This window comes from Onychomys torridus, chromosome 10 (genome assembly GCF_903995425.1).
Source record: "Onychomys torridus chromosome 10, mOncTor1.1, whole genome shotgun sequence".
Taxonomy (NCBI): domain Eukaryota; kingdom Metazoa; phylum Chordata; class Mammalia; order Rodentia; family Cricetidae; genus Onychomys; species Onychomys torridus.
Window position 1 is genome coordinate 33,259,268 of NC_050452.1, and position 27,823 is coordinate 33,287,090.

Below are 27,823 nucleotides of genomic sequence, written 5' to 3' on the forward strand. Positions count from 1 at the left end.
TTCCCGCCTGCCCACGCGGCAGGTTTTTCAGGTCTTCGCTGGAGCGTGCACTCCCAGGAGTAAATAAACGTGCAATCAGCAGCCGTCGGTCAGCAGGCTATTTAAGCCGGCAGGCACCAGCACCGGCTGCTTCCAGCACAGAGCTCGCCCAGACTTCCAAGTAAGTAGCTTTCCTTCGTCGGCCGTGAATGCGGAGAATGAACTTGTGTAGAGATGAGTCCCAAATGCTAGAATGCTGCTGGGGGTGAGAAACCAGGTCTTTTGCAAAAAGCGTATGCCAGATGGTGGTGAATTTGGAGCAACGAAGCAGAGCGGTGTTTGTTGTTGCTGTTGTTTTTACTGTTTCTTGTTTCTATTTCCATCATCTGTGCAACTGTTTTTTGGGTTTTTTTTGTTTTGTTTTTTATCGTTTCATCATTTAAATACCAATTACTGCTGCTCTACGTCTCTAGCTTTTAATCTAAAAATCAAACATAATAGTGTTTAAAATATATATATATATTGTGGTTGGTGTAGGCGGAGTGATTGTCCGGCTGGGTTTTTGAACTTGAAATGCTACATGCATCTTACTACTTCTTGTTCTCCATATATCTACAAAAATGAAAATATCTACCGTATTTATAATGAAAAGAAACGCTGCACTCCGAGTTTTCCAGAAAGTGGACTTTTGTGATTTTTGAGCACAGATGGTGTCCAGGTATTCAAGGTCAAATGTTGGGTGGATAAAAGGAACAGTATTTCGTGTATTTTAGGTGAGAAGGCCTTGGAGAGAGTACCAACCACTTCATGAGCATGTGACAGCTCATGCCTGTACTCAGTTCTTGGTAGGTTGAGGCAGGAGAATAGCCCTGAGTTTGAGGTTAGCAGAGTTTCAGGGTAAGACTGTCTCAAATCAACAACAACAACAAAACTAAGTATGCGGTGAAGAAGCTTTGGAATGTGATGGAATCCCAGGACCTTTCCCAGGTATTTACCACCAAGGAGCCCAGCCCCAACATTTTTTTTTTTTTTTTTTTTTTTTTTTGGACCATGTTTCATACTGTGTAGCTTTGATTTGCCTGGAACTCTCCATGTAGATCAGGCTGGCCTAGAACTCACAAAGATCTACTTGAGTGCTAGGCTTATGTTCAACTCCAACACACTTAAAAAAAAAATCTTATTTCTTTTATTTTTTTAAAATACATTTTTACTTGAAATAGAATTGTATCACATTTCACCTCCTTTCCTCCTCTAGTCCCGCCAAGCTACAGCCCGTCCCAAGTCCCCCCTAACTCTCAAGTGGATAGCCTTTTTCTTTTATTATTATTGTCACATGTGTTTGTCCACACGAACGTGTGTATGCACAAAAATGTGTAAATGCAAGCTGAGTCCATTTTTGTTGAAGGCATGTATGTGGTTTCAAGGCTGACCACTCTGCATTGGACAGCCAATAAGGGGGGGTCCGTCCTCCAACACATATCTTTTTTTTAATTATTTTTATTTTGTGTGTATGGGTGTTTTGCTTGTGTGACAGTGTTGGAGCCCCTGGAACTGAAGTTACAGACAGTTGTGAGCTGCCATGTGGGTGCTGGGAATTGAACCTGGGTCCTCTGGAAGAGTAGTCAGTGCTCTTAACTGCTGAGCCATCTCTCCAGCCCCCCAACACATATCTTAAAGCCCATTTCCTTCCTCCCTCCCTTCCTTCCTTCCTTCCTTTCTCTCTCTCTCTCTCTCTCTCTCTCTCTCTCTCTCTCTCTCTCTCTCTCTCTTTGAGACAGGGTTTCTCTGTGTAGCTTTGGAGCCTGTCCTGGAACTCACTGGGTAGCCCAGGCTGGCCTCGAACTCACAGAGATCCACTTGCCTCTGCTTCCCGAGTGCTGGGATTAAAGGCGTGCACCACCACTGCTGCCCAGCTTTGAAGCCCATTTTCTAGACCCCTGGGACGTCCGTGGATGCTAAATCAAGGTTGCGCCTTTATTTTTGTTTGTTTGTTTTATCTGCATAGAATTCTTTTTTCCATTTTTTTGTTTATTTATTTTTGTCTTTATACCCTAATCAAAGTTTCCCCTCCCTCCTCTCTTCCCAGTTCCTCCTTCCTCCTCCCCACCCCATCCGCTCCTCCTTCTCTGTTGAGCCTTTTTTTTTTTTAAAGGAGCTTAAAGCTATGAATCACGAAGCTAACAGATTTGTGGGGCAGGGGTGATGGCTCTCCATAACCACCAAACTGAAGCTGAGTTACATGTCTGTAAAGGTCTTCTGGTCAAGCTAGTGATGATTAAGGGGTTTCACTTGGGGCCTGGGAGCAAGAGAAGACACATTAAAAGGGAGTAATCACAGTCATCTCCTTGACAGGAGAGAGGCAGCATCCGTTGTATGTGACATGTGGGATAATGCACAGCAGTGGTGGCCTGGAGAAGGGGACCAAGAAGAAGAGGCTTGGGGGATGGGGAGATCTGGGAGAGCGATGGATTTATTCACTTCCCTTTCCTTTTGGTGTTTTTGAAACCCAGGCTGGCTTCAAACTCACAGTACTCCTCCTGCATCATCCTCTAGAGGTTCCCCCGGGGAACATTAGGATGGGTCTATCTATCGGTATAAAGTCAGGGCAGTCCGGGCAGCCCCAGGCAAAAGCATGAATGGGTGACATTTGTCTTCCTGACTTCTGCCAGTCCCACTATCCCTCACCTCCTCCTCACATCTGTGTGGATTCAGGTGCTTGTGGGGGAGTGGGGGGTGGGACCACAGGGCCCCACTGAACCTGCCCTGGCTAGCTGCCTGTGTTTGATAGCATCCATCTGTGCTATTCCCAAGGCCTCATTCTCTCGGGGATTTGTTTACCCATCTTTGGCAAACCAATTAAGGTTATGATGTTAATAGACAGTAATTACTTAATGAGCCCTGGGTTATTAAATAGGTTCTAACAAGATAACCTATCTGGGAGTTCTTTCAAATGTTTCTTTCTTTCTTTCTTTCTTTCTTTCTTTCTTTCTTTCTTTCTTTCTTTCTCTCTCTCTCTCTCTCTCTCTCTCTCTCTCTCTCTCTCTCTCTTTCTGATGCTTTTGTCGTTTGTTTGTTTGTCTGTCTGAGACAGGGTCTCATGTAGCTCAGCCGGCCTCAGGTTGGATATGTAGCTGTCTGGCGCTGCCCTTGAACCTCCTACCCCTAACTCCAGAGTCCTGAGATTATAGGCTTGTGCTATCATGCCAGCTTTGAAATGTTATATAAATATAATTATCATTCGAATTTTAGAGTAAGCAATTAGGGAAATCACTTTCAGGTAAAAATATATAATTCCCTCTTCGTCAGAATGATTTCCAAACTACTGAGAGAAAGAATAACAAGACCATAGGTCTTCAGTCTCACGCTATAGGCGCCGTCTAAGACTGGATCATGCTAAATTGTCTCTTCTGAATTAGACAGTTCTTTGTTAAATACATTTGTTTGAGAGAGACAGAGAGACAAAGAGAGAGAGAGAGAGAGAGAGAGAGAGAGAGAGAGAGAGAGAACAGTAGTGGGAGCCGCAGACTGTTCAAGGAGGACCAGGGAAGCTGGACTCTATCCTGAAGCCCAGAAACTAGCCTGTCAGAAAGGACTAGGCTGTAAGCATCAGGGCTGTAGGCCAACAGTGGGTACCACTGCTATTCTGAAGCCCAAACTACTTCCTACCATTCAGAGTTCATGCAAACAGTTTCTAGACAATGGGTCCACACAGCTGGTAAAGCATAAGTGTAGAAGTGACAGAATGTCCTCCTTAGATGAATCTGTCTTGGAGCACATCTCCCGCACTGTTATTTCTGGGTAGAATGATTTATTTCAAAGGTCACATGGATTTTTGTTTTTAATGGCTATGCTGTATAACCTGGATTAAGTTTTGTTTTTTGGAGCTAAGGATCGAACCCAGGGCCTTGCGCTTGCTAGGCAAGCACTCTACCACTGAGCTAAATCCCCAACCCCATTTTTTTTTTTCCTGGATTAAGTTTTGAACACTGACGAATTCCTCAGACTTCCAAAATGCTGAGTGAATGGGAAAGTAGGCAGGAGAAATGTGGTCTGTGGTCTGGAGGGATGCACAGAGCCAGCCCATCCAGTTAAAAATGAGCATGGAAGGAACACTTTCCTGCCCTGCCTACCCAGGGCATGCTGGTGGGTACAGGTCTGATGGGGACACAGATTATCTCCACTGTGCAGATGTGTGTCCTGGTGCCGGTGGCACATTCTCCCGGCTCACAGCCTCTGCACGTCAGCTGGCCCCAATGGAGATTTGCCATCCTAATGCTGTTGACCCCAGGCATGTGTGAAATTTGGAGTGAGTGGCATACACCAAGCAGGTGCAGGTTTGCCCATCCCTATCAGCTGCCAGGAAAGTCCCTGCATCTATCCTCAGCGAGATATTGAATAGTCTCCCACAGGCACCAGCACATACTAGTCCTGGCATAAGACAGCCTAGCCTGCAGAGCAGGGAGCACTTTCTCAGTTGCAATGAAATTTTAAGGCAAGAATGAGACCCAAAGATTAGAAGTCTTAGTTGGGTTTTTAAAATGCATTCTTTTTAACACATATTGTGGTGGTGGTGGTGGTGGTGTGTGTGTGTGTGTAGGTCAGAAGACACCTTGGGTCTGGTTCTCTCTGGCCATAAGGAATTCTTGGTATCCAGCTCAGGTGGTCAAACTTGGCAGCAAATACCTTTGATGGCTGAGCCATCTCGAAGGCCTCTTCCCTGTCAAAAATACCTGTCTGGAGCAATAAATTATCTGATCATCTTTGAATACAACCCATGAAAGTTCAAGAGAGCAAACTAATTTCCCTGGGATTTTAGCATTCAGCCTAGCAGGCTCAGGGCCCCTGGCCTCCTGACCCGGCAGAGGCACTATACCCTGAGTTCTCTCAAGGAAGCTTTGTACTTCCACTGAGAGAAAGAGGATCTCTATTTAAATCACTCAAGCAAAAAGAAGTTCAGAATAAATGTAGGGGGCTTAAGGGGCTATGCCTCACTGTTTGGCTGGAAACTCCACCTTAACCCCACTCCTCCCTCTCCAGCCCCACCCCCGTCAGAAAGGCCTTCCCTGAAGCGCAGGACCATGCCTACAGGGTATTTAAGCCCCTGCCTCTAGATCTGCCAGCATCTAGGGGGTACATGATTTCTTCTGCCCCCTTTCCCCGCCGCCGCCTCACCTCTGAGGGCTGGAAGGTCACCAGAGAGTGCTTTTTCCAAACAAACCTGCTCTTTCTAATTCAGCTTGATCTGACTCACTGTGTTGGCAGAGAAACCTACCACAGGGTTACAGAAAACCTATCACTCACAAGGTTGAGTGACTCTGTCTCAGACGATTACTACTTGGTTGCCATGTAGGCAACTGAAGCGCTATCCAAAATAGGGAAGTTAGGTTGACCCTTCTCCATGTTTCTTATAATTTACTCTTGTGGTTTTCATAAAATGTGACCAAACATGAAAACCCAGCCAGTCTGTTTGCAAGTGAACTGGTCTATCCTCATATGGTGGAAACAAGCAACAAACTCTAAGGTAGACACCGAGTCGGTTCTAATCTTAGAGACCACTAATCAGGACACTAATGGCAGTCATTCTGGCCGCTGGATCTAGACAGATCTAGATGGGTCTAGATGGAAATTTCCTGGAATTCTTAAGGTCATCGCAGATCTGCTTACACAGCGTAGCCTTTGTTGATGTAATTCCATTTCCCGCCCGTGTGGCTTCTCCTTGAGGAAATTTATAAAAGCAGGCCTCCTTAGAGCTCGTGTCCCCTCTCTGTCCAACTTCCTAGTCTACTGGTGGCTGGGGGGTGAAACGTTATGTAATAAAAAGTGATGCTGGATGCATCTCACCACATTAAGCGTTCTCTCGCTCTTCATCCTTTGGGGTTACCTGGGAACCCTGGGAATCAGGAAGTAGGAATGAAGGGGTTAAGCAACCCCCTTTTATTTGCTCCCTCAATCTGGTTCAGAGTTCAGACTCTGAAGAGCTTCTAGATGACTAGACGGCCTCAGGGGCAGATCTGTAAGAAGCTGCAGGAGGCCCTGATGTTGTTTCAGTTGTCTAGAAGTCAAATTCATTTAACGATGCTGCTGGAAGGCATTGCACCAGTGGCCAGTTACTCACTTTGACTTTCAAGAAAAAAATCCAAGGTCAGGGATGGGTGTGGGCCACAGCACAATGGACATTGCATGCCCTTAAGTGTCCCCCTGGGTGCAAAGATACAGGGAGATACACAGGCAAGTTCTGGACATAGACTGACCACCACTGTCAGTTATGTGTTTGTTCATTTATTTGTTTAACTTGGTCTTACATTAAGACATTTGTTAACTAGGGACTGGAGAGATAGCTCAGCGGTTAAGAGCACTGGCTGTTCTTCCAAAGGACCCGGGTTCAATTCCTAGCATGCACATGGCAGCTCACAAATGTCTGTAACTCCAGTTCCATGGGATCCAACTCTTTCTTGGGGGCCTCTTTGGGGACCAGGTCTACACAGGGTGCATGGAGAGACATGCAGGCAAAACATCCATTCACACAAATTAAAATAATAGTAATTAAAAAAGACATTGACTGCTTGGGCACACAAAATCCTTCCTTAGGCTTTATATATCTTGTTTCTCATGATATCTCATGTTTCCTGTTTTTCTTGTTCCTAACTCAAGACTGTGTTTTTGAAATCTTTATTGATGATGATTATCTTTTTTTCCCCTCCTCCTCTCTTACTTTTTCTTTCTTTTCATGAGACAAGGTCTCATTATGTAGCATAGACTGGCCTTGGTTTCAAGATCTTCCTGTCTCGGCCTGCCAAATGGACATGCACCACCATGTCTGCTGATTCTATTTTTAACATAGATTTGTAACTGCTCATTCCTAGTTGTGTTTACAGCTTTTCTGGCCATCTCTCCTGGCTCCAGTTTCTCACAAACGATTCTGTAATGATCCTCCAATGTATGTTCACTCTTCAGTTTCTGGCCGTTGGGAGACTAAGTGGGATTTGGATTCCCGCTTTTCCTTAAAGCAGTGTGGAATCCAGAACTCACCATAAGAAATGGAATCATGATATAATAAGTTTTGGTCTAGTATTTCAAACATCTGGGGCCTCCTCTTGGTTCCCTGGTATTTTAGTAAGAAGCTGGGTCACAGTCATCTTAATGGACTCTAGAAGGATTTCATATTTCCACATGAGGCAGCAGTTTTCTGGACAAAACAAATGAAGTATTCTAAGAAATCATGTCATTCTTTAGCTTTGAGTAAAAATAAAAATAATAATAATTAAATCATTTTGCCACTTAACGATTTAAAATCTGATGCCATTCAGTTGCCCAACATTGCATCTTGAGCCATTGGGAAAGCTGGGTCAGTACCTTGAGTTTATACAGTGTTTATGGTCTGTGGTTCATGGGCATCTCATTGACTCCTACAAAAATGACGTGGGAGTGCTGGGGTAGGATGGCGGTGATGGAAGGTGCAGACCTGGAGGTCCACACCAAGGGTGGGCTGTCCAAAGTCACGGGGAGATTGGGTCACATTTGAAAGTTCAGATTTCCTGAAGCTCTGTCCACTGTCTCTGCAACATGTCTGAAGGTTAGAGAAATACTACTTTAGGTCCAGCAAAACTTTCTAGTGTATCTGTCCTCCTTGGTCTTCTTGTGGTCTGAATGACCAGGCTAAAGCTTTCCATCTGCTGTTCATCCCACTAGCTGAGCACCTGCTCATAAAAAAAGGTATAACTAAGTATCCTGGCAACAGGCAGCTTGGGGAGCTGGACTTTGGCATGATTTGGCATTGTACAGGTGCAGTGGTGTGCCGCTTTATCCTTACCTAATCATGGTCATAAAATAAGGATGGTAGTTGGCTCATAAAAAGTAATAATTTATTAAAGTGTGTTTGGGCAAAGTGATAAGCCCATTTTGTCAGAGTCTCCCTGGACTTCTCAGAATGCACAGATCATCTGGGGATGCATCCTTGCTTGCTTTAGGCAGAATACAATGACCTGATTGGCATCCGTGTGTAATATTACAGGTCCCTAACTGCTGCTTCTTACCCTAACTTCTGTTTCTTACCATGTAATTTGGTAATTGGAGTAAAAATACTCTAGAACCCAGTGTAGAGTCTCAAAATAAATGGACAAATCATGGTGCCACATCTCCAGAATTACAAATTCACAGCCATTTCTGGGGTCAAGTAATGAGGCTGAGAACATTTTCAGAAAGTAACTCTAATTTTTAATATTTGAAAGTGACCAAATGACTACAGAACACAAGACAAGTTTATTGATTTCATTCTCCACAGTCCATGTATTACTTACCATTATTATATATACATTTTAAATTATCAAGCTGATTTCTGTCATCCACTTTTACGTTTGATCATTCTTACACTTTGTGTGTGATAAACATATCACTATACTTGCAAGCTATTGATCCAATAAAGCTAATTAATACTTTTCTGAACAAATTTAATTGGAGAATTAAGTGAGGAACTACATTCAATAACACACTCTAAAACATATAAAGAAATTAATTATATTTGGGACAATTTTTTTTTCATTACAAACTACAGAAAATTGATCTGTTTTTTATTTGTTTCCAAGCTTGGTCATACAAATATTTTTAGCTTTAATGATTCTCTTTAGGGAATATGAGAATTTTTGTTTCATGAAAATCTCTAATTGGTGCAATGAACTTCACATGTTTTTCAAAGATGAATTTGATAGTTCTGTGCATTTCACAGATAACACCAGTCTTTTATTCTCTGGTCTGAGGTTCCCTAAGCACATGGATACCCATAGAATTCTCTGGGATGAAATGTTTTGAGCGCTTTGTTTATGCTTAGTGGCAGGACTCACTCTATTTGAGAAGTAGTGGATATTTGCAGTTGGTAAGCTTTAGCACACATGCTCTCAGTCCCACAGCGAGCAGAGACCCTGAGCTGGCCTTACTCTCCCTCCCAGACAAATGTCGATAAACTGCAAAAGAAACCAGCGTTCAGGAGATGGGACGCCACAGAACATCATCTTACCTTTAACCACAGAGCTTCAGTGTTACTCTTCCTTAAGAGTCAAAGCGAGCTTCATCCTCATTAATGTGGCCTGCGTCATGCTAATTAATCCAAAAAGCAGCAGAGATGATGAAGTCCCATAGGAGCTCCTGTCCCATACCTAAAGGACACATCTGACAGATAATAAGGGACCAGATGCTCCAGTTTGCTTGGGATGTGTCTGCTGTAGACTATTGTAGAGGTGTACCTATTAAGACCATCCCTTTTAGACGTAAGTGTTCTAGCTTAGATGATGAATGATATGGCTGCCTTCATTTAACAGGCTGAACAAGCAAAAGCACCAGGTATTAGGATGCTACTCAGCAGTCCTTTGGAGTAGGAATTTGGTACATCATATTCATCAAGTCAAGGCCTCTGTAGGCCTCAGACTAGGTAGGTCTCTTTCTTCCATTAGCGGCAACAGTAAACTCTTAAGGAAGGCCACAGTCATTTACATCTGCACTACTCAGATCACCAGGACTCTAGGTCAGAGACCATCTCCAGATCCTCAGGTCCAAACCTTGCTTTTGTGGATGAAGACATAATTAGGATCCTGTGGAAATGTGTGTCATCTTACACTATTCTGAATTTTTTCATGAATATCATCACCACTGGTCATTGCTCCTGTCTGCCCCAGCTGGGGTTTAGACATACTTTACCGTGAAGAGAACCAAGTTTCAACTAAGTTAAAGGACATAGCCAAGGTCCTGTGAGGACTGGGTGGAGAGTTTAAAATGGAATTGACCTCTGACCTCCTGCCAGTGTCCTGCCCATCACTCCACACTAGTGAATCTTTTCATTCAGTAAAGAGGATTTAAAATGTAATTTGTGCAATTTATTCAATCCAGATGCACAAAGCATTCTCTCGTAACGAACGTTACATACTCCAAAGCCCCTAGTTTCTGCTTTTCTCTAGCTGCCCAGAATGCTACCAGCGACTAAACTGTCCTCATCCGATAGTGCCACTTGGTGGCTTTGCTAAGAGAATGTGACACAAAGTCGCAGCCTGTGCCCTTCTCTTGGATGTCTTGGTTGGATGAGAAGGAAAGGAAAATGCAGAGATACCTGGCCTTCTCATTATCACTGCTGTTAACAGCATAATTAATGGTGTCTCAGACAACCTGTGTCCACTCTCTTCCTCCCCTGACCCTCTTCTCATGGCCCAGTACAGCTTTCACGATTATGAATTCACAAAACACCTGATAATGCTTTAGGGACTTTGCTAGGTCTGAGTATAATAAGAACCGTGCTATAAACCCCCAAATCTTCAAAAGTTTCTTGCAAGTCCCATCAATATCTACACCAAAATCTCATTTCCCGATCCAGTTGTTAATTAAAATGGCCTTTTAGAAAAGCATTTGCTTTCCAAATAAGCAAATGGTTTCTTCGCTGGGCTATTTCAACAGGGTAATTTCCTTTGGTAGTTGCAAACATGCAGCATTTTAGCTATGCCCCCTGTTGTGAGTTGGCCCGGGAGTCTACAGTTTATAATCTTTCTGGAGAAAACTTTTGAGTTCGTGAACATCATTATAAAAGGCAGATTGCTCGCTCATGCGGATCTCCCTCTCACTCTTGACCATTTATTTCCAAAAAGAGTGGCCGAACTCGTGGCTTGTTTCACAGCATGCTCAGAGAAGCCTAAAGCTTTATTACGGTCTTTTCCTGTTCCTGGTGCTTCACGTACAAGATTGAAACAGCTAGGCAGGCTTTCAGTGAAAAGAGCTTGGTGTCTGTGAGAAGAATTGTATGTGAAGGGTCAGCTAATGGTCGACTCACGGCTGGAAGTCATTCCCAGACACCCGCCCCTGGTAGTTTTTTTTTGTTTCTTTTTAATAACATCTTCCTGTTTTCTGAAGATGTTATAGAAAAATCTAAACCTTTGCAACGCAAGTTTCAGGAACTTCCTTGATCAATTCAATACAAATGTACAACCTAGAGATGGAACTGTAGCAACGGATAAGCCCCTGTTGCTCTTGCCAAAGGTAAGCATTCCACTCCATTCTGTTGAACGCTGCAACTCGTTCTCTTTTGTATGACATATGCGTCACCAATGTCATCTCTCAGCCATGTCTGCACCAATGAAAGAAGAGCGTGTGAGGTAGGGGAGCCAACCTTGCTGGTGGTGTGAGCTGATTTTCCCGAGTCATCCAATGGGCTGGTCATGCCACAGGCACACAGGGCATCACCTTGCTCGTCATCCTGCAGCATCACTTAGCCCTGCTTCCTACAAGGGTCATCTGTTCACTTGGCTACTCAGCACAGAGCAAATATGGTGTGGTAGTTAAGAATGTGGATGGAGAAGCCAGGCTTTCTGGGTTTGAAGCTCCACTGTGCCCTTAAAAGCCTTGAGATTTGAAGCGTCTGCCTCCATTTCCCATCTTGCCATAGAATTGTTGGAGTTACGATGCACGTCACCACATCAGCCTTCGGTGTAAAATATGGGTTCTGGGGATAGGACTGAAGTCACCGGGCTTGGGCAGATAGCCCTTTTGTCCATCTCCTTGGCCTCCTCCTCCACCCTATGAATATGGTCTCATAAATAAAAGGGAAGGAAACGAGAGCACAAGGAAGCAGTGGTGAGGAATGAGCAGAACTTCAGTTTTTACAGTATCCACAATGAAGTACAAAGCGATGTGTAACGTCCAGAAGGCTCACTGAAGTTGAGAGCGGCACCCTACCCATCAGCTTTGGAGATCTTCCACTAACATCTACTCATGATGAAGCTACAGCCACAGCATTGGACTTTTAAAGAAAGGTTCTCATTTCCACCATTGGGCTTTACCATTCCATAAAGACTACAAGGGAGAGACTGGAACCCAGAAAAAGTGAGACATAAATGGTCCTCTCTAGTTGTGGACCAGGAGAGAATTTGCTGAACCCTTAGCTCTCATCCATTTAAAGAGCAGTAACATACCACACAAGAAACACTTTATAGTTGTGAGTAAGTGCCTTTGAACACAGCATGGGAAGTTACCACAACACTGAGTTGGGTAAGGTGTGCACTACTCCACTTTGGTGTGTCTCCTCCTTATAGGAGTGAGCAAAGTGAGCTTTCCAATGCTTAGCATTTGAGATTTCAGAGTATTTGATTTTTGTTTTTTACCATATTAACTCACATTTCATTTTGAAATTTGTGTGTGTGCATCTCATGTTTGAGTACAAATGTATGTGTGTGTGTGTGTGTGTGTGTGTGTGTGTGCATACACACATGTGGAGGTCAGAGGACACGCTTGGGTTTCATTCTTCAGGCATTTCCCATCTTCTGTTAAGACAGTGTTTGTCACGGGCCTGGAACTTCACCAGGTAGATTAGGCTACCTGGGCAGCAAGCTTACAGGGCTCTGTGTGTCTCCACCTCCCTCCCATCTTGCCATTGCTAGGATCACAAGTGTGTGCCACCACATCTGGCTTTTTACGTGGGTTCTGGGGATTTGAACTCAGGTCCTCAGACTTGGCAGCAAGCACTTTTCCAACAGAATCATCTCCCCATTTTGTTCTTAATTCTGCTATATGTCTTAGAGCAGCAGGATTCTTAAGGCACAAAGAAAGCAAACGTAAAGGAAGACATTTTGGGAAACAGCAAACTGAATGGGACCTTTATGAAAGCTCAGAAAATGCAGAACTAAAAGGAGGAGAGCAGCACTTCATATTTTTAAGACCTGGATTACCCATTGACCCGCACTCAATTCTGTGGCAGGGCCAAAGCCTCAGAACTCCAGCATGATGTCACTTCTGCCTGGCAAACCTTGCAGGAATGAGGCTCTGGTCTGGCCACTGGCAGCCGGTCGGTATACCATAGACTCAGGTGAAGCAGACATTTCGATCTTTCAGTCTTGAGTCATATGAGGCATGATCTAGAACAGTGCACACGCATGGCTGTCGTTGTGAATTCATGGTACTGCCTGTGTTGTTAGCTGTCACAGTGGCTCAACGGTGAAGGCCTCTGGTCTCACAGACTGTACTTCAACTTCTTCATCTGTCAAATGGCATCTGAACAAAGCTTTAAAGGAGTATGTTCCATTACCCCTGTTGATTGATGTCAAATAAAACACCAGGTTCTTTAAAAGAGGGGCATGTCATACCGGAAGCCAAGGGAACGAGGCTGGAGCAGCCACAGCAGGTCAGCAATGGCTCAGGATTGGCTTTAGCAAGGGTCTTTAGTCCTCGACACACTGGTTCTTCACCAAAGGTGAAGATGGATGATTAAGTCAAAGACTCAGATGGGTGGTTCAGTGAAAGCCTGGGATTTGTGACATCGGCACAGCATAAGAAGAATATATTTGGAGGCATAAATAAGCCTCGATGCTCATGAAATCACAAGTGACCTTTTCTCCTTCCTGTAGCTAAAAAAAAAGATAGAATTCTCAGCCCTCCCCTGACCCTGTAGACAAGTTAGTTAATGTTTCTTGACTACAAAATAAGAAACCAGTTCCACTATGGTTTCAAAGAGAGGGTTTTGTGAGAAACTAAAACGGCAAAGAAAAACCAGAGCTCGGCACACCATGATCAATATACAGTGTCCACAGTCTAATAATCTTCTCTCCACTTTGTCGTCTGTCCATTGTCCTTCCTCTTTCCATCCATCACTTAGTGTCCATCTGGAGACTGAGTGTTACTTGGTATGGGTGGGGTGGTCAATTGACTAACCCATTTTAATTGCAAAATCAAGTTCTGACATCTAAGAGCTCTGGAGAAGCAAAATAATCATGCTTTTAGCACGCCATAGACAGGAGTTCCTCGTAATTAGCTTTCCTGCCATCTTTCATCATTGTTCCAGTGACCAATGGGAGCAACTAAGCTAGCTTGGAGACCAAGCACAAACTCTCCAAGAGAAAATACTTCAAATCCCATTGTGGGTTGGAACAGGAAATACTTTTCCACAGTAAATAGTAATCAGATGCGGCCTTTAACCCTGAGAGGTCACACAAGCTGTGGATGAAAATGGCGGTCGCGGATGACCAGAGCACACAGCTCTGGCAAAGATTAAGGTTGACAGTACAAGTTTTGATGAGGCAGAGAACCGGGATGTTGTTGCTGTTCGAAAGGGAGCTTTATTGGCGAACCCTGGGAGAAAATGTTGATGTTAACTTGCAAAGAGAAACAGTTGCACTTCCTGTAAGCCAACAGGTCTGGACCTTATCATCACTCTAGAGAACTCCCCTAGCCGGACTTCAGAAGGCATGGGCAAGAATGTTCAACCCCTGGCACCGCCAAAGAAATAAAATTATTTTTAGACATTAAAACTTATCTTTCAAACATTTCTCTAAAACTATCTCAGCTTACCATCTACTCAAATGTTGAGATGACAAGAAGAGGGAGGTCAGCCATAAGAATTTCTGAATGTTTATAGTTAATTTCAGTAGTTAAATTGTGAGATATGAGAGTAGTTGAAATACTCTCCATGTCTCTCCCACACTAGGTTCCTAAAGAGTGGTTCTCATTCAGGAGGTGTGGAGTAGGCCTAGACATAGCCCCCGATGATTCTGAGACTCAGCTAGGCTTGACAACCATTGCTCCTAGCTCAAGGACAGCAATAATGAAGCTTCTATTTAAAAGGATACCTCTTCAGGAGCCTATCATGGGTGCCAGAAAGTAGGGGCAGACTGTTTAGGGCTAGAGACAGAACCTAGGACCTTGCACATGCCAGGTTCTACCCACTGAGATTTACTCCAAATATTTTAGTCAGTGTCCTATTGCTGTGAGGAGACACCATCACCAAGGCAATGTGTAGAAGAACGCGTTTGCTTACAGTTTGAGGGCTTACAGTTTCTGAGGGTGAGTCCAGGAGCGTCAAGGCCAGGACTGTGGCAGCAGGCACGGCATCGGAGCAGTAGCTGGGAGCTTACTTACATCCTGGTGGCAGGTGGAAAGGGTGGGGAGAGCACAAGACTGGGCCTAGTGTGGGCTTTTGAAACCTCAAAGTCCAAAACCCAGTGATACATCTCCCACAAGGCCGTACTTCCTAATCCTTCCTAAATTGTCCACTGACTGGGAACCAAACATTCGTATTCGTGAGCCTCTGAGGGCTGATCTCATTCAAACCACCACACAGAGTCTGACTTCTCTTCAGTTTCTAAGAGACACTGAAAGTTTGGGTGAGCCCCCTGTTTTCCTTCTGAAGAGTGGTAGCTAAGTAACCGATGAGCAGAAAGATCTCCAGTCTTCGAAAGCAGAGATCCATCACTTCTCTTGGAGAAGTAGCCACACGCCTTTTTTTTTTTTTTCACTTAAAAAATAAAATATTTCCAGAGCCAATTGCTTGCAGGAAGTTCACAGTGAACACAAGAAAAATACAGGCAAGGAAAATTGGGAAATAATCCTAAAAAATGATCCACTTGGATTATCAATGTAGGTCACAGTTGATAGGTAGCATGCTCATCCAACATGCATAAAACCTTGGATACACTCCCCAGTACACACACACACACACACACACACACACACACACACCACTCAGGAGGTGGAGTCAGGGGGCTCAGAAATTCAAAATCATAAACAGCTGTGTAACAAGTTTGAGACCCTGTCTCAGGAAAAAAAAAAAAAAAAAAAAAGGAATTCACCTGCTTTCCTGCTTTTCCCCCTATGGCCAACTCATCACTGGAGTGGGTTCCTGAGGAATTTCCTTCTCTCTTGATTGGGTGTTAGTGGCAAAATTCTGGGAGAGGGAGAAGGTATTTTAAAAGGTAGCCAAAGTTTACCAGTTCATAGAACTTTGCGTGAGCTAGTTAACGTAGATGGATATGTGCAAGGCAAAGGACCATGGGCTCATGGGACATAACGCTGTTGGGCCCACACCACTGTCAGCCCCGGCTTTGGAACGGATTTTTAAAAAAGCTGTTTTCACTCAACCTCTATCGAAAAGGCTTGTGCAATGACTTCCCCAACCACAAAAGAAAATACAATGACAGGACAAATTACTCTTCAAAGTGTTTCATAAGATGTGAACAACCTCAACCCTAAAACTAGTGTTAAGATGAAATGTTAAATCGCTTCAAAATAGTTCTTAGTTCCTTGTGTCTGAAATTGTTTAGACTATCTTCAGAGCAAGTTCTCAAGAGTTTCCTTATTCCCTTACTGGAAACAGTTGAGAGCCTTTACAAGGCCAAGGTTGCCAGGGCAGTGTCATTTGTACAGTAAGAGAGAGAAACACAGCAAAAGCAAACATGTGCTGACGAGGGAGAGCGAAAGCTGAAATACTAGTGCCTAAGCTCTGCAGAGCAGTAACAAATACGTGTGACGGTAGATCTCTCTCATCCCCACAGCCAGAAGCCAAGTACACTTGTTTAGTGGACCTTGAACAACTAGGTGCTGCAGTTGTGCAGAGGACCCTCCCACAAGCCTCCTTAGCAGTTGGCAATGGTCCTCTGCCATTGACTAACCTTAGCAATCCTTTGAAGTCAACCAGGACCTCACCCCTATAATCCCACACAGTGTGGTAAGCGAAAGCCACAGAAATGTAATAAAATATAATACACTGATTCCACACAGGAACATTAGCAGCAGTTACAAAAAGGCAGAAAAACGTGTGTGTAAGTCTAAATTGGGTTCCACAGTGTGATATTTCTGGAGGCCCGAGCGAGGATCCCACAAGGCAGCAACAGATGTTTGGGGGAAGAGCCAGCAGGACCGGAATAAATGGAAGGGATGGAAACCTTTCCAGGGCAGGAAGTAAAACCAGAGGCAGCCGTTGTCCTTGCTATGTTCTTTTAGCTGATAGCGTGAACAGGGGTGGGTGGCTTCAGTGGACAGCTTTGGCTGGGATCAGTGTCTAACTAGAAACACACCAGCTGGAAAAGGCAAGGAGCCCTTCCCTGCACTCACTGCTGCTACCCTCCCCACTTTCTCCCACTAAACTGAAGTCAGGCTGGCTTACTGAAGGGAGGCTAGCAAAACACTGGCCTTGCACCAACACTCAGTGTTTCCAATCTAGAGTGCTGGTCATCGTTGGGAATCTGCAGAGTTCTGGGTTCTCTGCCTCATTGTCCCTGGCTGTGAGGAGATGACTTTCCAGAGAGTATGTGTCATAGAAAGGGAAGATCCGTGCTAATGGGAGAGGTATTACTGACCTGATGGACCCCAAGGCCTTGGTGCAGAGACTTGGTACAAATTTTGACTTGAACATCTAGTACCCTTGAAAATGATTTGATGGTGACTTGGCAAATGGTTTGAACCCCAGTCCTGCACAGTCAAAAAGCTTCTTGTCCTGTCTGAAATCTCCTCAAGGGAACTAGAGGAGAGATAAAGACAATTATTTGGGAAGTAGGAGGAATAGGTCACAGGTAAAAATGGCCAAGATCTGGAGACATTATCCAAGTAGCTCACCTCCCACACCAACCCTCAGGCACAAACCACATCAAAACTTGCTCACCATTCTGCTGAGGATTTTTGCAATTTTTGTTAATGCAACAAACCAGGGTGATTCCCACACTTTTGCTTGGCCAAACCTGTAACAAATCTATAGCCAAGAATATCTTGAAGACCAACTTTCCCTAACCTCCCAGTCTTCAACGGGGGTGGTGGGATGGGGTGGTGGTGGTGGTGGTGTTGTGTTGTTGCGTAGGGAGTACAACTGTTGGCTTTCTTAGTCCCGAGTCTGAAGCTACATAGATGCGGAGGGAACCCAGCAGGAAGGTCATTGCCCCAATCTGCTGGCAATATTTGTCTTTAAAGTGAAGGCGTGCAAGAGACCTTGAAGCCTGAGGTGGCCCTATTTTCCTTTGAGGAAGTCCGAGGTTTTAAAAGACAGTTGATTTTGATACTGCTTAATTGTGTTGGTCTTGAAAGAGTTTGCCCACACACAGGGGAACACAATGGGGTGGGCTCTTGGGATGGGGTCCCGGCAAGAGCAAGCCTGGGGTTCACAGCTTAAGTTAAAAAGTTGCCAGGAAAGTGGGTCGCAGTGGCCCTCCACAAGGCACGCAGGTGACTCAGCTTCCTCCACTCCACCACCCTTCTGTACGGCAGGCATTGTCTCAGTGGTTCCATTTCCATATCTGTAAATTGGAAAGATCTTTGAAGCGTCCTTTAAAATTTTATAGCTGTTATTTGTGACTAGGTGGGCAGTTTAACTTTCCCTCTGTGATTTTAATGTACTTCAGATTTTCTACAGTATGTGTTATTTTGTAATCCGGAGTGGGGGGGGGGAGTAAATATCTATTGGTGTTATTCTTTTTTAAAAAAATTCGGTCTCCATTTCCCCAACTTGTGCTGTGGGCATCTCTTCCCCCAAAGTGTTCCGGTGCCCGGCGCTCCCTGGCGAGGTCCCCACGTGCTCGCCCGCAGCGGAGGCGGGGTGCGGCGGCCGGGGAGGCGTGCCCAGGCGTCCCGGAGCCCTGCCCCGTGTGTGTCCTCGGTCCCCAGGGCAGCTCTGGATCTCCAGAGGCAGCTCTGAAGGCGCTTCCTCTACTGTGTCCTGGGAGTGACAGCCGGGAGGCGTCTTCTTTCTCCTCCGCATCCTTGGCCAGGTTGGGGACCGTGCCGGGAGGCCGGGGACGCGCCCCGGGGAGGGCGCCCTGGAGTTCGCAGCCCGCAGCGCGCGGCGAGGGCAGAGGACAGGGGACAGGAGGGAGCTCTGTGACCCGGCGGGAGGGGACAGGCCGGCCTTGCTCACCCAGCGCCTCTTCTTCCCCACCCGCAGCCGCGCTAGAACCATGTCGGCGGAGACCGCGAGCGGCCCCACGGAGGACCAGGTGGAGATCCTGGAATACAACTTCAACAAGGTCAACAAGCATCCCGACGCCACCACGCTGTGCCTCATCGCCGCCGAGGCGGGCCTCACGGAGGAGGAGACGCAGGTGAGTCCCCAACCCTCGAACATCCCCACGTGGGGCCTCCGCTGCGTGGATCCCAGTCCATGCATCACTCAGCAGCTCCCTGGGCGCCTAGTCCATCTCCACCCCAGCCCCAGCCCATTGCCACTTTCCTTCTGGCTTTCCATTGCCTCCCAGAGCCGGGTCCCTGCTTTCTCTTTTTGTGGTGGGAGCATCTTGCTTGCTCTCCTTTCAGTTTCCCGGCTCAGTAACTCTCCCCGCTGAGCTGGGGCGTGCAGGGGTGTCACGGTGGGAAGGGACTTTGGCGATCAGCTATAAATTCAGCCCTTGGGTTTGTCAAACGAAGAAACTAAGGCGGGGATGGCGGGACACCTGCCAGGGTTGTTCAGTTGCTCTTCCCGCCGCATTACCACTTCGCGGTGCTGCACCCCAGCTACACAGCCTGACTGGCTCGTTGCCATGGTTTGGTTAGGGCTTTGTTGTCGTTTTTATTAGTCCCCTGGTTGTGAGGCTTAGAGCCTTTCTCTGGAGTTTTCCAAGAAGGGTAGCCCTCTGACGCTTTGGCGCACAACCCCCCAGCGCGATGATAATGTGTCTATTTGTAAAAGGTCCCCAAGTTAGCCCATTATCCTGAAAATTTGTTAAGGGTAGAGATTGCAGCGCCATCTGGCGCCGTGTTGGAGCGTTTAGCCGACTTTCCCTCCCTAGCCCTCTAAATCTGACTTTGCTTTTCCCATCTCAATGCTACTTTGAAGCTAGGATATTCTTATCCCTCCCAGTTAATAGACTAGAGAAGGAGGGGCGTTGTCCTCTCTACACCCTGATTAAAACCTTGTAATGAGTGCTCTCTGGGATCCTGGGACCAAAACCCTGAGCCCCAAGCCCTGGATGATCTTTACTAAGCCCGGGCGACTTGGAGAACTTACCCATAGGTAATCCTCTCCATCCTAGATGAAATGGAAAGGCTATCTAACCAGAATCAGAGCCCAGTAAAAGATGACTTATTGTAACCCAAGTCTAAAAGCTCACGTTTCCTGGAACCCATGGAAAGGCAAGCTGTTCGAGTATTAGCCTTTTAAAACCCATGCTTTATTTAATGGTCATCAAGATGTCTCGTGTTTTAAGAACTAGGCTATTTGGGTATTATAGACACAGTACCAACTAGGGATCTAATCCTGACTCTGTCTCCAAGTCTCTTAACCCTGAAAAACAGTCATGTTTGTCCATCATTTACCATCATGTGTGCATGTGTGGTGCTGGAGATCAAAGCCAGGTCTTTTGAGCATGCTAAGCATATACAGTACCACTGAGCTGTGTCACCAGCCCCACACTGACCTTTGGAGTGATGGCTACTTGCCATGTGTTGTTTCGGATACTTGCTGAGTGTCACTATCTTAAGAGAGAAAGCACTGTTAGGTCAGTGAAGGAACCGAGGCACAGAAAGCTTAGGTTACTAAACCTGAAACCAGCAAACAATCTGGTTCCACGTTGAGCCTCTATGCTATACTGCCTCCCCCGGGGAAGGTCGGAAACAACCGTATGAGGTGAGATGGGAGGAAAGAAAGATCAGTTTACCCGTGCATCAAACCATGGTCATTCCAGGCTCTTGCTAACTTCTCCTCCCAATGTACCTGCTAGTAGAGAATTGAAGTCTAGTAGGGGCTGAAGGAACGGGCATCTGCCTTTTCGTGCGTGAGATCAACAGATGCAGAAATCTGCACCATGGGTCTCTCTCTGCCACGGCAGTTCTTCAGTCTGGTCTCTTCTGACATCCTCAATTGACCAAATGGTGCAGCCAGCATGACAAGGGTGGGTGTGGGTGAGTCAGCCTCATGGGAGGGCCTGGCTTCCTTTTCCTGCCATGGGCCAACACCTTCTTCCTCCAGAGGCCTGCTGCAGCTCAGCTTACCCTCATCTTCCTGTCTAGACCTGCGGAGAAGTACCTGGAACCCAGAGCTCAGCTCAGCATAGCAAGTTCCAGGAACGAGGCTTCTGCTTGCCCTGTCGTTTCTTGTTGGACTGGGTCCCATCTTCCTATCCTTTCTTAACTCCACACACTACCTTCATGTGCGCGGGCGTATGAAAGTGGTTTGTAATCTTCTCTAACATTTGCATTTTAAAAGATTTCTTCTTCAAAGAAAAGCATCTTCTGCAGATACAGAGTCCAATGATAAGATGGCAAGCATAAGATAATTGCTTTTATCTGTAGCAGGTCTTTAGGGATGCTTACTAGAACTCTGGAGGCCAGTGTTTGCTGATTCTTACCTCTGCCTGCTTTCAGCACGGCCCTTGCCTCTCTTCTTTACTAGTGTGGTCCTCTCCCAGCCAAAATGATATTCATCACATACGCCAGAATCCACTTCTCATCCTAACACCGGCCATCTCCAGAGATAGCGATCAGCCCCCCCCCCCTTTTTTTTTAGAGAGAGTGAGACAGACAGGGTCTTCCTATGTGGTCCAAACCAGCCATGAATTCACAATCCTCCTGCCTCAACTGCTGACTATTGGGATTACAGACAGGTATCACAATACCCAACATCACATTCTTTCCCTTAAACAAAGATTGTGTTGGTAACAGGAATGCACACAATCCACTCTTGAGAGGGAGTTACTGGTTCACACTGTTGGCACTTTAGCAAAGGTGAGAAAGACTAGAGGCAGAAACATCCTAGCTGGGAACATTTTTGGAGTTCTTTTTCTTTTTGCCTCACCCTACATGAAATGGGTAATGTATCAACATCCTAATAAGGTTTGAGGGAGGCACATCTCACAAAATGGTGTGAAAAGCCATTCCTGGGGTTTATGAGTCACCAGTGCATCTGCAGACCTCCTTGTAATGGTCCCACTATCAAACCAAATTCTCCACTATGGGAAGGCACCTGCAGGAACTCAGTGTGCAGTGAGGGCCTCATAGTCAGAGGACTTCTTAAATCGCGTTGTTGGGATACTTAGAGGAGCTTTGCTCACTAGTACACTGTGTAACTCCTACATTTAAGCTAAATGAAATCCTACTGAATCCTACTCCCTGTGGCTTTTACTATATGGAAGCCAATGTAGAGGGGGCTGGAAACACTACTTCATTTTCACCCTGAGAGGCTGGGATGACACAGTCTTCACACACACACACACACACACACACACACACACACACACACACAAGTACAAGTGTAGTTGGCTTTGCTTCTGGAAGAAGTTCCCAGTATTTTTATCTCTTTCTGGTGTTCTGGACCTGTTCCCAGGATTCAGTTGTTGCATTTTATCAGTGGGATAAGACCTCTAAAGGTCTCGCTCTGAAAAGAATGAAATGCTAGTTGTTAGAGGAAAGGACAAGAACGATGTTGTTTTGACCCAACCCCTCCCAACCCCAGTGTCCAATTATCATCTATTCACGCAGAGTAAATAAATGTCCATCAGTGAGCAGGAGTAATGACAGCACCCATTCACGAGCAAGCGAGGGGTGGATGACTTTCCCAAGGGATGGCTGAAACAAAGGAGAGAGAGACAAAGCCAGCTGGAACATTAGGATTTTATGTGAGTCAGAAGCTATAAGATCCAGAACTAGACAGGAAAGGAGCTAGCAAGAGATGGGGTGCATTTTATTCCCAGCAACTAGTCTGCTGAATTATGATGTATAACCTGCATTGACTATATATACATATATGTATATGTATATGTATATGTATATGTATATGTATATGTATATGTGTGTATATCTATCCAGAAAACAGCTGAGCTTTTCTCGAACCTCTTCCCATCTCTCAGTACCAGGGCTCAATTTGTTAGGCATTTAGATTGTACCTTGCCAATTCCCAAATGTGGTCCAGGTCGAAGCTATTTTGGGTAATGACCCATCAATATTCTGCATGTGGAAGATGCGGGTGGCGCTTTTGAATGAGGCCAGCCTAGCCACCCTGTCTTAAATGAGCCCTGATAGAAAGTGTGGTCCCTCCCCCCTCCCATCTAAGTTTTAATTAGTCTTTAAAATGCTGCCATTTATTCAGCTCTAGTCCCTGGAAATCCTATTTAATCAGCACTTGCAGCCTCGAAACCCCCCCAGTTACCTCATTAATGAAGTTGGCACCATGCTGCTCTCAAACCAGACCCAGGCTTGACTGAGCACACACACAGATTAAAAGAAGAAAATGTGCCCCCTCTTCAGGATCAAAGTTGGGTGGAAGCCACTGCCCCATGAGCCCTCTCTTCTCCTTAAGATTAGCGACGATGCCCCTGGGGATGTGGCTCATTTGGTAGGGCACTTGCCTAGCTGGCACAAGCCATGGGTTCCATCTTCAGCACAGAATAAACCAGGCACCGTGAACACCTGTAACCCCAGTGTTTGGGAGGTAGAAGCTGGAGGATCAGAGGTTCAAGGTCTCCAGATTCGTAATGAATTCAAGGACAGCCTGTGCTACGTGAACCTGGTTCAAAAGCAGTAACAGGAAAAGAAAGGAAAAAAAATAAGCTAGACAGAGCAAAACAAAATTAGTGAGTCTTCAGAGTGAAATGAAGTCCCATAGAGAAGGCTTCCCTCTGGTGGTCCATCCCCCACTCTCCCACCCCTACCCCCCTACCCCCCCCCCCCCGCTCTCACCCTCCCCACCCCCACCCTCCTTCACCCTCCCCACCCCCACCAGCTTTCTATGGCTTTTCTCTGCTGCTACTCCCAGCATAAGGGTGGGGAGATAATTGGTTGTGGAGCTAGGGTGAGGGGAGAGGCTCAGCAGGTGAGCTCTGCAGGTGCTAAAGTGAGTCCTGACATGGCACATGCTCAGCCCACTAAGCAGGGATGGGAGCCTTTCTCAGTCCTGAAGCCTCAGACCCTTTCCTGAGTGACAGCCTGTCCCCAGCATTTGCTCATTAGGAGCCCTTCCATCCTGGGGCTCATATCCTTTCTTCTGATCTTGGGCTCCTTAGATCTCAGGAGAGACCAGCTTTTCTCCAATAGGGCCCAGCCTACTTGTGAGGCTGAACATGAATGCTGAGCAGAAGTTTCCCTCTGGGGCCACCTCTGTCCGCGCACCCCAGGGCGGCTGTATTACAGCACTACTCTCTCTTCTTCCTTTTGGCCCTGCCACCTCCTTACCCCGAGACTAGGTAAACCCGAGGACACCCACAAGGGACAATAGAGGCCTCCAAAGCTTACCTCTTGGTTTGCAGACTGACTGACACTGTTCTTAGGGACTTCTTACAGCCAGTCAGGGACAGTAGAGTTGACTGTGGGCTACACCTGTAAGCAGGTGTTCATCTAGTCTAGCAGCTGGACCAATTAGACCAATGCTATGAAATCTGACCACTACCAGTGTCCGCCATGGCACGTGAGGTGCCAGGCTCAAGGGGAAACTGCTCGTCCTGTCTTCCCAAGAAGCCTGCTGCTTCTGTTTCCTCAACTGTGCCTTTCAAAGCTGGTTTCTTCAAATCCCAGCTTCCTTCTGACCTCCTGGTTCAGATCTGGTCTTGTTCCCCAGTACAGTTTTAACCTCATCGTCTCCAAAGCCCTCAGTCTGAAGTAATGTTGTAAAGGCAGCCAATTTGTTGAGACTGTACCACACTGCTTTACAGTTTACGCAAGTGTCTTGGGGCCTCCCTTAGTACCATTCTAGAAGCATCTCACTGAGGCCTCCTCAAAATTACTATTGACATTGGTAAGGAGTAAATATGTGAGTGACATTGACCTAGATAATTCTGAGTCCTGGATAAACCTACTGCACCTGTCACAGCTCAGTGCTCCACCCCATGGACTCCTAAGGAGGAGTGGTCCAAGGTTGCCTTGTGCTTAGTTATGAGTTGTTTATTGAACAAAACTTTACCAGGATGCTAGTAAGGAGCAAAGCCCATGTTGACATCGGCACCCATCATGAGATAGCGAACCCCAAGACTAGAAATCCTCTGGGGGTATCAAGGAGTTGTTCCAGTTCCTTTTATTCACTCACCAGCCATTGATTAATCGGTTACATCTTAAGACTTGGTGTAAGGGCTAAGATGCAATGATGATAAGGTGAAAACAGCCTCGGCGTTCATGGACCTTCTTTCTAGAAGAGTGTGTGTGCAAGCAATTAGTGATAGCTAGTGAAAGTCCTAGGAAGGAACAAAATAGTCCAACAGGAAGTAAGGAGAACCTACTTTTTTTTTTTTTTTTAAGCTGAGGACCGAACCCAGGGCCTTGTGCTTGCTAGGCAAGCACTCTACCACTGAGCTAAATCCCCAGCCAGAACCTACTTTTAACAGAGTGGTCTTGTTTAAGCTGAGACCTAAAGGGGGGAGGGGGAGAGAGAGAGAGAGAGAGAGAGGGAATATGAAAGAGAGGAAGAATATGGGGCATGCACGGAGTTCTTGAGGCAAGGAAGGTTGGTGTCCACCCCGCATCCCTGGTTTCTCTCCTTCCCAGTTGGGCTACCCTTAGAAATGAAATAGACGTTTCAATTTTTCAGTCTGTGACAGATAATTTTCCTCATTTCTCCCCTTCAGAAATGGTTTAAGCAGCGCCTGGCACAGTGGCGGCGGTCAGAAGGCTTGCCCTCCGAATGCAGGTCTGTTACAGATTAGGGAGCCGGGCACCCACAGCCTCCCTGCATCGCTCGGTGAACTCCACCTGCTCCTCCTCGCCACTGCTCACCCAGGCTGTTTTGATGTTTCAGAGCAGTGTTAAAGTCCCATTGTTTGCTGTCCTGCTATTTAATACAATGTATTTTTTAAATGTATATAACTAATAAAGGAAATAACAGGAAGCTAAATGCAGTTCTGTGTAAAGCAGTGGCTGGGCTGGGAAAGGGGCGTGGCTTGTAAGTCCCCCTTTGGAATTTAATGCAAGATGACACGGGAAAAAATTTGTTTGCCTTTCGTCATTACCTTCCAGTAACAATTCACATGTCCCATCCTCTTCAGGGCTGATATCAGAACAAGTCGGAAAAACATCTCCTGAGTCCACTTCCCTGTGTTTTCCCCCCTCTGCTTCATTTAATTCACTGGCAGTTGAATGAGAACATGGGTATATTTGAGTCATTCAAATTTTATATATAACAGTTCTTTCACTTACGGCTGTGTTACCTAGGCTAGCAACTTCAGGCTCCAAGCGGTAGAAAAGCAAGTAGCTAAGGAAAAAAATTTACAGAGTCTGCAATTTACCTTATTTAAATGAATTTGTTAAGCTTATTTTGCTGAATAAAATGAACTGCTTTTTGTCTCAAAGATGATGTTCTAAATAAAAGACTTTTGTTGAAAATTCATGGAGTTTTTTGTTTGTTTGTTTGTTTGTTTTAAGCTGAATAGGAAGAGACAATCTCCAAAAGGGCATCCATTTTCCAAATTTTTGCTACTCCAAATGTGGTCCAGGATCTACCCCATCAGTATTAGCTAAAAGCTTGTGAGACATGCAGAATCTCAGGCCACAGGCCTGACCTACAGGCTCAGAATCTGCATTTCCTGCAAGGTCCCCCAAATGAGCCACATTGTTTCAAGGGGCTCTAGCCCTTTGTATCCGTTGGCTGTCTCAGCATACAAATGCCTCAAGAGCATCTCTGTTGATGGTGTACCCCCATCACACAGAAGAGTAACTTGGCTACAGTGGATTAATTCATAGGGGATATTTGTTTGCTGGCTTGATTTTTTTTAAGAGGCATCAGCTGAGCCCAGAGTGGTGGCACATGCCTTTAGGTGGATCTCTGAGTTCAAGGCCAGCCTGGTCTACAGATCGAGTTCCAAGACAGGGCTACACAGAGAAACCCTGTCTCTGAAAAAACAAAACAAACAAACAAAGGCATCAGCTCATCAACTTGCAGGTAATTTTGGGCTGTCAGAGTAACTCCCTAATGTCACTGGGGATTTAGGGTCATCCTGTCTTCATACTTTGCTACTATTGATTGGTTGGTTGGTTGATTTTGTTTGTTTGGTTGGTTTGGTTTTTCAAGACAGGGTTTTTCTGTGTAGCTTTGGAGCCTTTCCTGGAACTCACTTTGGAGACCAGACTGGCCTCGAACTCCCAGAGAACCCGCCTGGCTTTGCCTCCCGAGTGCTGGGATTAAAGGCGTGCCCCACCATTGCCCAGCTGGTTGATTGTTTTTTGAGACAGAGTCTGACTATGTGGCCCAGGTTGGCCTTGAACAAAGATCCCCCTGCCTTCTCCCAAGGGCTGGGATTTCAGGTGTGCAGCATTTCAACTTCAAAATCTTTAGTGCCTGGCTGGCTATTAAGTTGATGCTGAGATACTGAGTATGCATTTCACAGAGAGGTGGGAGGGAGCTAGTGCCCCAAACAAAGGCCAAACAATGACTATGTCCCATTTAAAAAGGTTTCCTTCCTACCTTGCAAGAAATGGGGTGAGGGTTCCTGGAAACCCCTACCTAGCAACTTCCAACTATATCTCATTGGCCAGAGTGGGTCATATGGCCAGCAAGATCAAGGTTGTGAAGGTAAGAAAGAAAGAAAGGATGGAGATTGGAAAGGGCATTTGAAACTCATGCTAAGCCACCCAAGAGTGATACTGGGCACACTTCTGAGTTTTTACCTACCAATCTAGCTCAGACTTTGAATTTCTTTAAAATAGATCCCACAAACACTAAGAATCATCACTAACACAAATGTTTACCAGATCCTATTAAACATCCTTAGTCAGCTTCCTCTCTCTCTACCTTAAAAGAGTTCTTCTGTAAACAAATACACTATGAACCAGAGCCTGAACAGAATGGCCTGGCGTCTGGCACACTGCCCTGTAACCTAATTCATGTTCTAAGCAGCTGTCAGCACCCAGGCTAAATTCTGACTTCCTTCTAGACATGAGGGCCAAAGACAGGGCCAAACAGGAATGTGGACAGAGAGCACAGAGAGCAATTTCCCTTTTTCTAAGCATTCTCTTAGATGCCATCTACACAAGGAGGGAGAAAAGCGCCGCCCAGATGGCTGTGGGGAAAGCAGACACTGCGCAGATCTGCCCATGGGCAGTGAGGGATGCCAAGCGAGCTCTAAGACTGGGTCAGAAACAGTTTTACACTTGCATCTTGTGGGGGTCACTCCGTTGTGAACCTCAGAAGACAACTTTCACCAGGCGGTGGTGG

General features: G+C 45.8%; 1 protein-coding gene and 1 non-coding gene across 3 annotated transcripts; one reads left to right on the forward strand and one right to left on the reverse strand.

Moving 5' to 3' along the window:
- On the forward strand, nt 1–25,999 carry Hopx (HOP homeobox). 2 transcript variants are annotated; one of them, XM_036200930.1, is made up of 3 exons: nt 1–160; nt 18,644–18,800; nt 25,242–25,999. In XM_036200930.1, exons 2-3 carry the CDS (start codon nt 18,657–18,659, stop codon nt 25,317–25,319), a joined length of 222 nt encoding a protein of 73 aa, XP_036056823.1. In that variant the 5' UTR covers nt 1–160; nt 18,644–18,656; the 3' UTR covers nt 25,320–25,999. The 2 variants fall into 2 exon arrangements, with proteins under 2 accessions (XP_036056823.1, XP_036056822.1); XM_036200929.1 differs by lacking the exon at nt 1–160 and adding an exon at nt 18,252–18,470.
- LOC118592645 lies at nt 21,492–21,595 on the reverse strand. The gene has a single exon (XR_004946109.1). It is a non-coding gene; the product is annotated as a small nucleolar RNA U13 (small nucleolar RNA).
- Nucleotides 26,000–27,823: the final 1,824 nt, after the last annotated feature.

Coding starts and splice junctions, on each gene's coding strand:
- Hopx (XM_036200930.1), top strand. CDS start 18,657: ATGTCGGCGGAGACCGCGAGCGGCCCCACGGAGGACCAGGTGGAGATC. Junction 18,801..25,241: donor TCACGGAGGAGGAGACGCAG/GTGAGTCCCCAA, acceptor TCTCCCCTTCAG/AAATGGTTTAAGCAGCGCCT.